This window comes from Amphibalanus amphitrite, unplaced genomic scaffold (assembly GCF_019059575.1).
Source record: "Amphibalanus amphitrite isolate SeventyFive unplaced genomic scaffold, NRLGWU_Aamphi_draft 000576F_arrow, whole genome shotgun sequence".
NCBI classification, from domain to species: Eukaryota; Metazoa; Arthropoda; class Thecostraca; order Balanomorpha; family Balanidae; genus Amphibalanus; species Amphibalanus amphitrite.
In genome coordinates this window covers 359,791-373,500 of record NW_024882070.1, presented here as the reverse complement: position 1 = coordinate 373,500, position 13,710 = coordinate 359,791, and the positions used below count along the sequence as shown (strand labels likewise).

Sequence of the window (13,710 nt, the reverse complement as noted above, 5' to 3'; positions counted from 1 at the left end):
AACGGGATTACCAGAGGTACTAAACTGCTATCTCGATTCAGGAAGTTTCGATTTTTTTAATTTTAACCCCCTAAAATAAAAAAAAATATATAATAGCCAAAAAATCCAAAAGTTTTTCGAATTTCGAAAAAAAACGGAATAAATGAGATAGCCCTCACAGACTTCTATTCACATAATAAATTTAAAATCGATATATCTCTTTTTACAAAGTAATAGCAAAAAAACTGTTCAAAATTGATGACGTCAAATTTTCCAACACAATTTTCTTTGCAATTCTAGACCACGTAGCGCAAAACAAAGATCACCATTAGACTCGCCGTGACGAGATGCATCGAATCAATACCCATTTTATGCAAAAATATCAACTTTGAAATTTGACCTTTTTTTGACCTGACATTGACCTGACCTCCACCAGGAAGTGACCTAACCTGTTCCTGATGGTCCTATAACCAACACCATTGTGTTGGAAATGAAAAATTAGCCATAAAACATGCATCACACAGCCCTAGTAAAATAGCGCATTCCCTAGACGACCCGTGAACGGTGAATTATTTCATCTTTGACCTGACCTGTGACGTCATCGGTGACCCCGAGGTCAATGAAATTTGGTTTCCCTCGACAAATTTGACAGGCCTTTCGAACTCCGTTTGAATTTTGCGGATCCGTCCAGTAGTTTCGGAAATACGAGGGGGGGGGCAAAAAATACCCCCCCCCACCAGGTCGCGTTATAAACAGACCCCACCAGGGCGCGGGTTAACAATACATGATGATGATGATGATGATGATGATGAGCCGCCGATCTGACTCCGGGTCACCGAGGTAGAGGCGCGTTCTCCTGGCTTTGACAGCATTGGCTTGCAGCACCGCCTCTTTGCCAAAGGTACATACGTCATCGTCGGAGTCATCTAGAGGACAGAGGATAGAGGAAACAACAACAAGAGTGGTGGTGGCGGAAGGACGCTGGATAGAAGAAGTGAACAACTCACAGGAGCATGGTAACTATGAGGTGACAATGGTCGCCGTTCTGTAGTGGATACATTCTGGAAGCTAACATTAATTATAACAATGACTGTGGGTAATGTCGGGCTTGCAGACATTCGTAGCGCGCCAAGCGTGAGCAAGTCCTTAAGAGGGGTAAAAATGATCATGTTTTTACAAATCTTACCGTGGACGGGCGACAGGGCAGCAATTCGCCGCTTCGACAGAGTCGAGAAATTGGCGGCAATATACAGGGAGGACACACTGCGCAACAAATGTCTCATAAGCGCATGGAACGTATGCAGTTTCTAAAGCTCTTGATAATATCAAGAACATGTTTTTTTTCTTCTAATCCCCATCTGGCCAAATGTCCGCCTTTACACGGGGCCTGCACCCTAACGGGATTACCAGAGGTACTAAACTGCTATCTCGATTCAGGAAGTTTCGATTTTTTTAATTTTAACCCCCTAAAATAAAAAAAAAATATATAATAGCCAAAAAATCCAAAAGTTTTTCGAATTTCGAAAAAAAACGGAATAAATGAGATAGCCCTCACAGACTTCTATTCACATAATAAATTTAAAATCGATATATCTCTTTTTACAAAGTAATAGCAAAAAAACTGTTCAAAATTGATGACGTCAAATTTTCCAACACAATTTTCTTTGCAATTCTAGACCACGTAGCGCAAAACAAAGATCACCATTAGACTCGCCGTGACGAGATGCATCGAATCAATACCCATTTTATGCAAAAATATCAACTTTGAAATTTGACCTTTTTTTGACCTGACATTGACCTGACCTCCACCAGGAAGTGACCTAACCTGTTCCTGATGGTCCTATAACCAACACCATTGTGTTGGAAATGAAAAATTAGCCATAAAACATGCATCACACAGCCCTAGTAAAATAGCGCATTCCCTAGACGACCCGTGAACGGTGAATTATTTCATCTTTGACCTGACCTGTGACGTCATCGGTGACCCCGAGGTCAATGAAATTTGGTTTCCCTCGACAAATTTGACAGGCCTTTCGAACTCCGTTTGAATTTTGCGGATCCGTCCAGTAGTTTCGGAAATACGAGGGGGGGGGGGCAAAAAATACCCCCCCCCCACCAGGTCGCGTTATAAACAGACCCCACCAGGGCGCGGGTTAACAATACATGATGATGATGATGATGATGATGATGAGCCGCCGATCTGACTCCGGGTCACCGAGGTAGAGGCGCGTTCTCCTGGCTTTGACAGCATTGGCTTGCAGCACCGCCTCTTTGCCAAAGGTACATACGTCATCGTCGGAGTCATCTAGAGGACAGAGGATAGAGGAAACAACAACAAGAGTGGTGGTGGCGGAAGGACGCTGGATAGAAGAAGTGAACAACTCACAGGAGCATGGTAACTATGAGGTGACAATGGTCGCCGTTCTGTAGTGGATACATTCTGGAAGCTAACATTAATTATAACAATGACTGTGGGTAATGTCGGGCTTGCAGACATTCGTAGCGCGCCAAGCGTGAGCAAGTCCTTAAGAGGGGTAAAAATGATCATGTTTTTACAAATCTTACCGTGGACGGGCGACAGGGCAGCAATTCGCCGCTTCGACAGTTGAATTCTCCCAGTCCATATCTTTTTTGAGTGCTTCATAGACACTTCGACGCCTCCTTCAAGCGGTTTGTGGCTCTTTAACCCTCGCCCGCACATGGGGGGGGTGGTTGCCACCCCCCCAGGCAGTCTTTCTGCTCTGCACTCAACATTTTTAGAGCTAGAAGGCTGATTTTTCGTATAGCTGCTCGTCCATCCTTTCCTGATGTCCACTGAAAATTTCAAGTTTCTGTGACTTTTGGTTTTGGAGATATGACCTTGTTTTTCAGGTCATGTCATGACCCAAATGGCCAATTCTCAACATCTTGCGTTTGCCATGGGCCTTGTGAGCTTTTGACACCCTGATTTCGGCCTTTTTTGCCAGTCTTACCTCCCACCTATCATGGAACATGTTGTTCGACGATGTACAGGGGTCAAGGTCAGGGTCAAGGTCAACCTAGGTCATCTAAGATAATTGCGTTTTAGGCAAGCTGAATTTACTTTTGTGAAGTTTTTTTACTGCATTTTTGGTAAAAGCTTCTCAGATCATGATTTCATGTGATATGGACCCAAAAACAATCGGTGCACACATCAGTATACACACAGACACACACAGACATACAAACACATATAATTGACCTTGACCTAACTTGACCTGAAATGACCTCAGCAGCAAAATTCTGGTCGGATAGTGTGACAAAGAGGTTCTAGCTGGCTTGGCACCAGAAAACAGCATCGTCATCGGTATTTGATAAGCAGCGCACTTGATATCCAACGGTGACCCAAAACAGCAACATTTTTTAGTTTGACCTGACCTGGAAGGTCACTGACTGACCTGAGAAGGTAAAACTGGGTATCATTGGATTCGTCTCTTCCCAAAGAATCTTTTTGCTCTTTACTGCTAAGCTCTATCTCCAACAGGAACGAAATGGCGCGGGGGGGGTGGCAACCACCCCCCCCATGTGCGTTCTAGGATGGGAAAATGGCATGTGCGGGCGAGGGTTAAGCACTGTACTGGGACGTAATGTGACTGCCCTTGACTTGTGTCGTCCCATATCACAAGGACGTGAAGGATTCCACTTTTTATCTTGCACTCCGCATTTGGCACAGACTTTTTCGACTTCCGCTTCATCGCGCAACGCAACTTAAAATTCCCGCCCGCCCCGCTCACTGACCGCATCTCACTGTATAGAGGGCTGACGTCAGATCGTAAATGGCGCGATATCTGAAGAAGCAGTGGTTACAGCCTTGTTCTTCACGGAAATACGCTTTTAAAGGCACCTTAAAATGAATTACGTCTTTTTACCTTCTCAGGACCTTCCCGATGATGTACTTGCGCTTTTTACTAAGAAAGGTCAATTTTTTTTAATTCAAAATAACGAAAAAACGGTGGCTTATCTGATGATATAATTGTCATAGATCGATTCAGCTTGAAATTCTGCATCGATTTGTATCAAAATCTCAAAATCGATATAATGGCGCTTACGCTTCTCTTCCTTTTCACGGCAGCATGTAGCAGAAAGTGAAAACCGTGACCTTTCGTGACCTGACCTTGACCCGTGCTTAGTATGACCCCTATACGCACATGGTATCTTCACTAGGCATTTGAGGTCATTATTGGTGAGTTTCGAGCAGGAGCTATCAAATCCGCTGTCCGTAAGCCTCATCATGCAAAACCCCAGAATTTGACCTTTGACCTGGCCTTGACCCGAAAGTTGACCTCAATCTGAAAATCTTAACCCTCGCCGGCACAGGGGGGGGGGGGGGTGTTGATGCAACCCTCTCCCCCTAAATTTTTCGCAAATAACTCGCGTAAAAAGCGGCCGATCGCGACGAAACTTTCAGTACCCTCGCATTGATCAATTTTACACCTACCCTGAAAATTTCATGACCCTGATTAAAATGACCTTTGACCTGTGACCTATTTTCTGAGACCATGTTTGGCCGGAATCGCGATTCGGCGTATGTCGGCTCGCATTAGCCGCGCGTTTGCAAGCTTTTCGTGGTTTCAAACGTTCAAACATGTGATTTGATGTTACTCCCATGCATTAGGGTGGCTGTCAAGGTCACCTGAAGGTTAGGTCAGGTCATTGTCCTTTGGTGACCTCGGTTCACTTTTTCGAGTTTTACATATTTCTAGGCTAGTTTTTGGAGCTGAATTCGAATTTAGCAACCATTTGAACATTTACGAAGTAGTTTTGGTGCCTTCGTAACATGTTACGAAGCTGTCAGAGGCGGTTGGCATGTACTACGAATACCCGTCACGACCCCTACCGGTTGACCTGACCTGACATGACCCGACCTGGTCTAAATGCTTAACCCGCGCCCTGGTGTGGGTCTGAGCCACCTTCGCCCTGGTGGGGGGGGGGCCAAAATGACCCCCCCCCGTCTAACTCGAAAACGAAGAGGGCTAGGAAGACGCGGAAAAAAGCAAACGAAAGCCCATAACAAGTACGTTCGAAAGTATTTCAGTCATTTTTTCGCTAAGGTCAATATTGAGGTCGCTAGAGGTCATCATAGGTCAAATTTCAGTGTTTTCGGTGTTGCCGGACATATTCCGCTGTAGCTCGGAAACTAGAAGAGCTAGAGAGCCGCGGAAAAAAGCAATCGATAGCTCTTTTCAAGCTCTTTCGCCAAGGTTCGTCAGATTTGACCTCAGCTCAACGGTTTGACCCACAGAGGTCATGCAAGGTCAACTTGGCAAATTTCGTTGAAAATGTTTTTAACTATAGCATGCATTCACGAGAAAATAGAGAAACGATTCATGCACCATCGTGCTTGGCTCGTCGAGACGCGTCGAATGATATATAGTTTGACCTCGAAAGGTCATTTTGAAAATTTGACCTCAGGTCAAGGTCATGACCTTACCGAAATAGGTCATGCTGCATATCATTCGATCCGCATTGACGAGACAAACACGATAAACGTCGAACGGAGTCTCTATCTCTATTCAATAACAAGTAAGTGCAGAAAAACCGCTAGTGACCTCTGGTGACCAGGGAGATGACCTAGCGTGACCTCAGCGAGGTCACAAGCAAATGGTTTCACATGGGCTGTGATTTGCTGACCCAAGACACTTCAATAACGAAATATAGGAACAATCACGCCCGATTTAGCTGAAAAACAACTACTTTTCGATTCTCCCATTGACTTATAATGGGGAGCAGCGATGACCTGACCTGACCTTAGGTCACATTTATAAAAAATCCGAGATAGCCATTTTGTAGAGCTGGGTGACATCTTCAAGTACTGTAAATTTTACATCGATCGGATAAAAGCTGTGCCTTTGAGAGAGCTTTGAACTTTTTTAGAGGTGGTGTCAGTTTTGGTGACCTTGTGACCTGACCTGACCTGACCCGAACCCCCCAAAAAAGGACATGATGTAAAAATGTTGAATAAACAGCTATACAAAGTTTCAGGGCGCTAACTCAAGTGGTTTCTGAGTTATCGCTGAAAAACCACAGGGGGGGGCCAAAATGGCCCCCCCCCACCAGGGCGAAGGTTAAAGGCATCATCTGTGATCAAAACTATTACGATATTCGTGATCAGCGCCCCGGAAAACCCCATAGCAGCAACACTTTACGACTTTCTAACAGGTCCCGATTTTCCCGACTTTTGAGTCATTGACCTGACCTGGAAGGTCATCCGATGACCTAGGACCTCGAAATTGGGTATCATCGGCATCCTCTCGTGACGGGCAACACGCTCGTTTTTTTCCGCGAAGCTCTAGCTCGATCAGGGGCCAAACGCGAGGGGGGTCGTTCCAACCCCCCCCCCCCCCCTTGTGCCGTCGAAGGACGCAAAATGGCCTGTGCCGGCGAGGGTTAAGAGTGGTTTGGGAAGGTCTCGTAGAGACCTTTCGAACGCCGCCTCGCGGGGCTCGATACGACCATTGGTTCTCGAGATAACAGGGGGATCGGATCCGACCCCCCCCCCCCCCCCAGGCTGTCGTGGGTACGGAAATAGCCCAGGCGGTGCCGGGCTATGATCATTTGTAGAGCATGTGGTCTATCATAATTTTGACCAGAGTTACAGTAAATACGCTTTGCACATTGCTTTTTTTGCTGTGATGATTCCACGTCCGCTAAAACGCTGTTTTTGTGAGATGCTTGGCAATAGGTATGTACCTTGCATATGGTAGCGGACCTGCTTAGCAGATATTTACCTACAACCTACATGCGTAGCTACAATCGCGATACTAAGCGCTATCCTCACCACACAACAGTGTAATTAAAAGTTCCACCAATCACATCTCACCGTAAACGTCCAGGCGCCGCAAGGAGGGCGGTAGCAGCCGCAGCCACCGTCCCGTCGAGTCAGGAGGAATGGAGACCGTGAGCTCCTCCAAGGTTCGAAGGGACTCCAGCAGAGCCGTCAGCCGCTCCTCACTATGGCCCGGTGGAAAGATGAGCTTCAAAGATGAACCGCAGGATTTGTCGTCCCTCAGTACTTTGATGTTGCCGTTATCCGACGGTATGTTCAGTTTATCATAAACGGCTCCTGCAGGTAAGACACCAGAAAGATGGGTCACAAATGACAACTCTGAACTCATACACAATGGGGAAAATGTTTCTTATATTTCGACGTACGAAGTACGAACTAAACAAACTATGTTTAATGTGACATTACACATCACAAGTGCGGACTTCTGATGTGACGCCCCATGTAATGGCACACACATCACATGATCGGTTGAGTACGTCATGTTCCATGCAGTAACTACATGCAAAAGTAGAGCTATCAACCAGACACAAATGGTCATGCTGGATAGGTCCATTTATTTTCACAAGTCCGACACCACAAAACTGGTTTGTAGGTAGGTACTTCTCTTTCTACGTAAGCCCAATTCAGCACCCGAACGGACATACAGGGTGACACAAAAAAACGGTCATCACCAAAATTCGAATAACTTCGGAAGTTTTATTCAGATCATCACCAAACTTCGGCCACTTTAGGTCACACCTATGTAGCAGACATCCACCAAGTTTCAAGTCTTCATTACGAATGTTTTTAGTACAGTGTGTGTTTTACGGACGCTCCACAATGTGCTCCAGGTGAGCGCCCCGGCGCTGCAGGGCGTAGGCACACCTGCATCCGGCGGGCAAAGTTGTCGATAACCCGATAAGAATAACGTTTCAGGGGTAGCACACCCCCTGAGCACTGTCTCCAGAGGCCATTGCACTCTGTAAAGTGCACAGCCATCGGGTTATCGACAACTTTGCCCGCCGGATGCAAGTGTGCCTACGCCCTGCAACGCCGTGGCGCTCACCTGGATGGAGCACATTGTGGAGCGTCAGTAAAACACACACTGTACTAAAAGTAATCGTAGTGAAGACTTGAAACTTGGTGGATGTATGCTACATAGGTGTGACCTTAAGTGGCCGAAGTTTGGTGATGATCTGAATAAAACTTCCGAAGTTAGGTATTCGAAATTTGGTGATGACCGTTTTTTTTGTGTCACCCTGTATAACGACAGTACGTGAACTCAGTATCTAGCAACGCCCCGGTAACATGAATTCACATGAGTATGACAGTTACAATCACACACTTGCACGCTATACCTTGTATACACAGAGTTACACGAATAAACAGTGAAGACCACAGTACGGTGAACATGTCCATAACATCAATTCATACCACACATCGCGTCAGAGCTCAAACCATACCAATTACCTACCTAAATACGAGTGACGTCATCTTACTATACTGGCTAACCTATCATAGGAATCAGCTAGTGTTTGGCATTGTTCACACTCGAACAATCATTCACGCCACACATGAGAGTAGACTCATCTACATATGAATGGCATCACTATACTGTTTTTTCTGTTGTGACGTCACATCAGCGTCATGTGCTCATCTCGACCCGTTGAGAGGGTGTGAGTCAGCGACTCCGAGAGGCCGGTGGCGCCGAGCCGTCTGTTGTGGGACTGATCAGAGGCGCTGGGTGGCGCCGTCACTTACCTGTGACCTGGAAACTCAGTGTTCTCGGCGTGTTGTCATCGCGTTTCCCCAGGTCTGCCCGGACCAGGGCGTCCAGGACCGTCTGACTGAGCTCTTGCTTTGCGTGGAGAGACAGCCAGTCCAGTTTCCGACAGGTAACCACCAGTCTGCGACAGCACAGGACACAGGCCAGTCAGCGACACCAGCCGGCCGATCGGCCGTCTGGAAGGGACGGGTCCGGTCTCCACAGGGCCAGTTCACGTCAGGTCCGGTCCGGTCCTGGTGAGGGTCCGGCCCCGATGCGCCAGCTAATAGATATAGTGCTAACTACTATTGGTCTGTATGCTCGTTATAGTGACAAATTACATACCAAGGCTCTAGCCTCTAAGCACAATGCATGGTAACAGTGTTTCGTGTATGCACACATGCAGACAATGCGTGGTGGCACGCATATTCTGGTCTGGGTCTCGTCTGCGTCTGGTCTGTGTATGGTCTGTGTTTGGTCTGGTTTGGGTCTGGTCTGGTCTGGGTCTGGTCTGGGTCTGGTCTGGGTCTGGTCTGGGTCTGGTCTGGGTCTGGTCTGGGTCTGGTCTGGGTCTGGTCTGGGTCTGGTCTGGGTCTGGTCTGGGTCTGGTCTGGGTCTAGTCTGGGTCTGGTCTGGGTCTGCTCTGTGTCTGGTCTGTGTCTGGGTCTGGTCTGAGTGAACAGCTGACTGACCTGCTGACCGCTGTGACCGGTATATCCGTACAGAGTACATATGGCTGTCCCAGCTGCATTTTACGCAGCTGGGAGCAGCCGTGGAGGGCGGCCAGCGAGGTGTCAGTAATGGCGCCGGACAGAGAGCCGTCAAGTGTGACGTCTTCCAGGCCGGTGAGGGCGGAGAGCAGCCTCTGTAAGGCCCCGGCAGTGACACGCGGGCAGTCTGGGAAACACAGACACATACAGATATGGTAGGTGAATGGCGTGGGAGCTGCTACGCTACTCGCTAGCACGTGCGGAGACATAGACAGGTATGACACTGCATGCTGCATACGAGCTAATTGTTAATATTGAGCAGTAAATAGTGATAATGAACACATTTAATATTATTTGTATGTATATTTGTGTATATGTAAGTAGGTATGCATGTATGTATGTATGTATGTACAGTTTATGTATGTATCTGCAAAGAAGTAGCTATACACGCATGCATGTATGCCTATATGTATATGCATTCTGTGTACAAGTAATGATGCCTACTAATGAAGAGCTGCCAAGCAGAAAATGAAACAACACATCCACATAGCTGGTGATTGGTGATTGGTGATGCATTTATATGGAGCACTCACCACAGGTCGCCAACACCATGTTGGCGACAACACTTCCACACACCCCACGGAAATGAATATCGACGCATCCGGCATATCCGTCATTTACATACATATAATATGCCAAATATACCAGCAAAAAGTATCTGACTATTAATCTGATCACAGTCCCTGTTTCACATCTCCCCGAACGCTGTTACCGTGCTCAGTTGGGTATATGGTGTTCGTCACTTTACCTAACCACACATAACGATAACCTGTCCGTGCCACCAACACTCACTGAACATGGTCAGCTTGGTAGCCCGTGGTCCCAGCTCCTTGGCCAGCTGGTTGATGACGTCATCTCCCGCCTGTTTTATGACGACCACCAGCCCATGGTCGAGCGGTCGGGCCAGTGTCACCGGCTCCCCCGTCACCCCCGGTCCTGTCGGAGAGAAGGCTGTATCAGCTGACTGCAGTCGGACGGAGCTGCCGCCGGGTCGGGAGGCCGCTGATACTATGGTATGTAACAATGATACAGCCGATACTGACACCAACACAGCCGACTCGTCACTGATAGGAATGAGTTTGGCAATGTCTGTTGTATACAAGCACACATATTGTTATACCTACATAGCTCAGCATGGACCATGAACTATGAACAATAGAGATTGAACACTATCGACGATGCTGTCAAAACTCTCTGTATTGGATGTCAGGCCATGATCAACATTAGGCGTCTGTTTCGTATGATCATTTGTAGAGCATGTGGTCTTCAAAACAACGTCTATCATAATTTTGACAAGAGTTACAGTGAATACGCATTACACATTTTTCTGTGATGATGCCACTGCCCGCTAAAACACTGCTTTTGTGTGTAGATTATTACATTGCATATGGTATCGGACCGGCTAAACATTACAGCCCACATGCATGGCTGCAATCACAATACCTACTAAGCACTGTCCTCATCACACAGCAGTGTGATTAGGTACAAGTTTCATCAATGACATCTCACCGAAAACGTCCAGGCGCCTCAAGGACGGCGGCAGCAGCCGCAGCCACCGTCCCGTCGAGTCAGGAGGAGTGGAGACCGTGAGCTCCTTCAAGGTTTGGACTTGGAGGGACTCCAAAATCGCGATCACCTGTAGCTCTGCAAGACCAGGTGGAAATGTGAACTGCTTCAACTGCTTCACAGTCGAGAGTTCCTGCTTCTGGACTGTGACTACACTGGCCGCAGGGAATTGGCTCGATGTCCGCTTCGAGACGTCACTGGCCGCAGGCGACTGGAGCCCTCTCTGTGCTGTGTCGTTGATGCTGGTTTCTGTAGATGGACTGCAAAAGCAAACGAGAATAACGTCGAAGGCTCATACATAAAACTCGCACCTAGATTGATAGGGAGCGGTCAGGTGAACCCAATCGGTTTTTGACAAATAACTATAGTTCGTTTATTTCAAGTTTGCCCCTCACTGTAAACATTTTTTTTTTAACACAGCACGAGAATTGCTGGCTGAATTACTGAGACATCTAGTTGATGCACATTGAATTAAACAGACGATCAACTGTATCAAAATTATTTCTACCTGGCGACTCGTAGCTCGTATTTGCCCTTATTTACAACCCCCCCCCCCCGGGATAGACGACTTCTCAGGAATTATAACTGAACTAATAGATAAATCACACGGCGTGTAACATAACAGGGCCTCGGCTAACATACTGGGGCAAATGCCCCTACTGTACCTAATTCCTTGACTCTACTGAGGCAAATGCCCCAGTAGAGTCAAGGAATGTCCCAGTAGTGGTCAGGCTTTGCCCAACATTCACAAAATGATCATGTCTTAAGTCTTAACCCTCGTCCGTATAGGGGGGGGGGGGGTCGAACAGACCCCCCTTGGCTTTTCGCGAATAACTCGCGTAAAAAGCGGCCGATCGCGACGAAACTTTTAGTACCCTCGCGGGCCTCGCGTTAATCAATTTTACACCTACCCTAAAAAATTCATGACCCTGATCCACCATGACCTTTCATGACCTTTATGACCTTTCACCAGTGACCTAATTTTTGAGATCATGTTTGGCCAGGATCGCGATTTGGCGTATGTCGGCTCGCATTAGCCGCGCGTTTGCAGTCTTTTCATGGTTTCAAGCGTTCATACATGGGATATCGTGTTCCTCCCATGCATTAGGGTGAGTGTCAATGTCACCGGAAGGTCAGGTCAGGTCATTGACCTTTGATGACTTCGGTTGGTGCCTTCGTAACATGTTACGAATCTGTCAGAGGCGGTTGCCACCTACTATGAATACCCGGCAAAACCCTTACTGGTTAGTGGTTATCCTGACCTGACCAGACCTGGCCTAAATGTATGAAGACACCCTCTATGATCATAACCCGCGAGTTGCTGGGGGGGGGGGCGTTAAACGCCCCCACTTTTTTGGCCGGGCCATGGCATAAAAACGGCGCGCCGCAGGCGCGCCAAATTTTGGGTACCTGTAGGGAATTGATTGAAGTTTATTGTGACAAAGTTTCAAAAAAAAAAATCGGTCGGAAAATTTTTTGAGATATCGAGGTTTTAGTGACGTCATGATTTCTGAGTTTTCGACCAAAAACGGTATATGTTCAAAAAATCATATAAAATCACAGAATAGACATACAGACATGCCGTAAACGCCATTAGACTGCCAATACCATGATCAATCAAATGGCTATCTTCGATTATTGATTATCGTTCCGCATTTTCCATAATCTTGAACTGAATCTTGGCAATTTTTCGTGACTACTTCACGACCATGATACATGAATTTCTTAAATTGAACTTTTTGAGCCAAACACGTACACATATGATAAAATGAATGTCACCATCGTGTTCTACGCCCCAAATTACCTACAAAACATGTGTCACAGGCTGCGAATATCAGTTTTGATTTTCGGGGATATGTGCCTACCCGGTTGACCTGACCCTGACCCTGACCTATGCTTGACTGACCCCTACATGGAGCTGACACTCTTGTAGGCCTTATAAGATGGATTGTGCACCGTTTTGACAGAGTTTATGGCGAGAGGCGCCCATTGCGAAGTCCTGAAGTCCATGCTACTGAAAGCCCGATTTCAGGTGTTTGACCTGACCTAGACCCAACCTGTGACCTCAAAATTCAACTTTAAAGTACTCATATGAAGCGCCTCGTCGCGGTCTTTCGTTTGCCGCATCGTGCGTTTCGCTGCGCCTATTGGTTCTCGAGTTATCGGCTGGGGGCGTTTAACCCGCGCCCCGCTGGGGGGGGGGGGCAGAATCTGCCCCCCCTCCCGTTTTTCGCCAATAACTTCTAAACGCGTTACGCCAGCGACGCCAAACTTTCAGTACCTTATCATACATCAATTTGACACATTCCCTATAAATTTTAACGAAATCCGTCAGAAATTTTTTGAGAAATTGACGTTTTAGTGACGTCATGTTCGCCATTTTCGCCTCAAAAACGGCAAAATTTCAAACGCCGCTAACATCTTCATTTTTAAAGGAATCAAAACGTAACAAAAAAGGTTATACGTGATTCTACTTTGTCTATCAAATGGCTATCTCGGTTTTTTGAAAAATTTTGTATTTTGGCCAAAATTTTTCCAAAAAAATGACTTTTTTTGGAAAATATTTATAAAATCCAAAATTTTGAGTTTATAAAAAACGGAATATGTGTCAAATAAGTGGTCTATGTGCACCTACATACCAATTTTTAGAAGAATCGGTTCAAAAATGTGGTAGTTATTCAAAATTGTATGACGTCACGACACACAAAAATTTTGAAAAATGATTATTTTGGTAGTTCTAGACCTCGTACGGAAACAAAAATAGCACCATTCGATTCGCCGTGAAAAACTGCATCGGATAGACACCTTTTTAGGCCTTAACAACCAACTTCAAAATTTGACCTCAC

At 46.5% G+C, this 13,710-nt stretch overlaps 1 protein-coding gene across 1 annotated transcript in view; it reads right to left on the bottom strand.

Moving 5' to 3' along the window:
* The window catches only part of LOC122394155, a 70,578-nt gene that overhangs the window by 29,613 nt on the left and 27,255 nt on the right, over nucleotides 1–13,710 (bottom strand). Inside the window, exons 6-8 of the mRNA XM_043390815.1 lie at nucleotides 10,808–11,124; nucleotides 10,091–10,234; nucleotides 9,221–9,425 (exon numbers count right to left, since the gene is read on the bottom strand). Coding sequence (XP_043246750.1) covers nucleotides 9,221–9,425; nucleotides 10,091–10,234; nucleotides 10,808–11,124 — 666 coding nt within the window. The remainder of the gene's footprint in view (nucleotides 1–9,220; nucleotides 9,426–10,090; nucleotides 10,235–10,807; nucleotides 11,125–13,710) is intronic.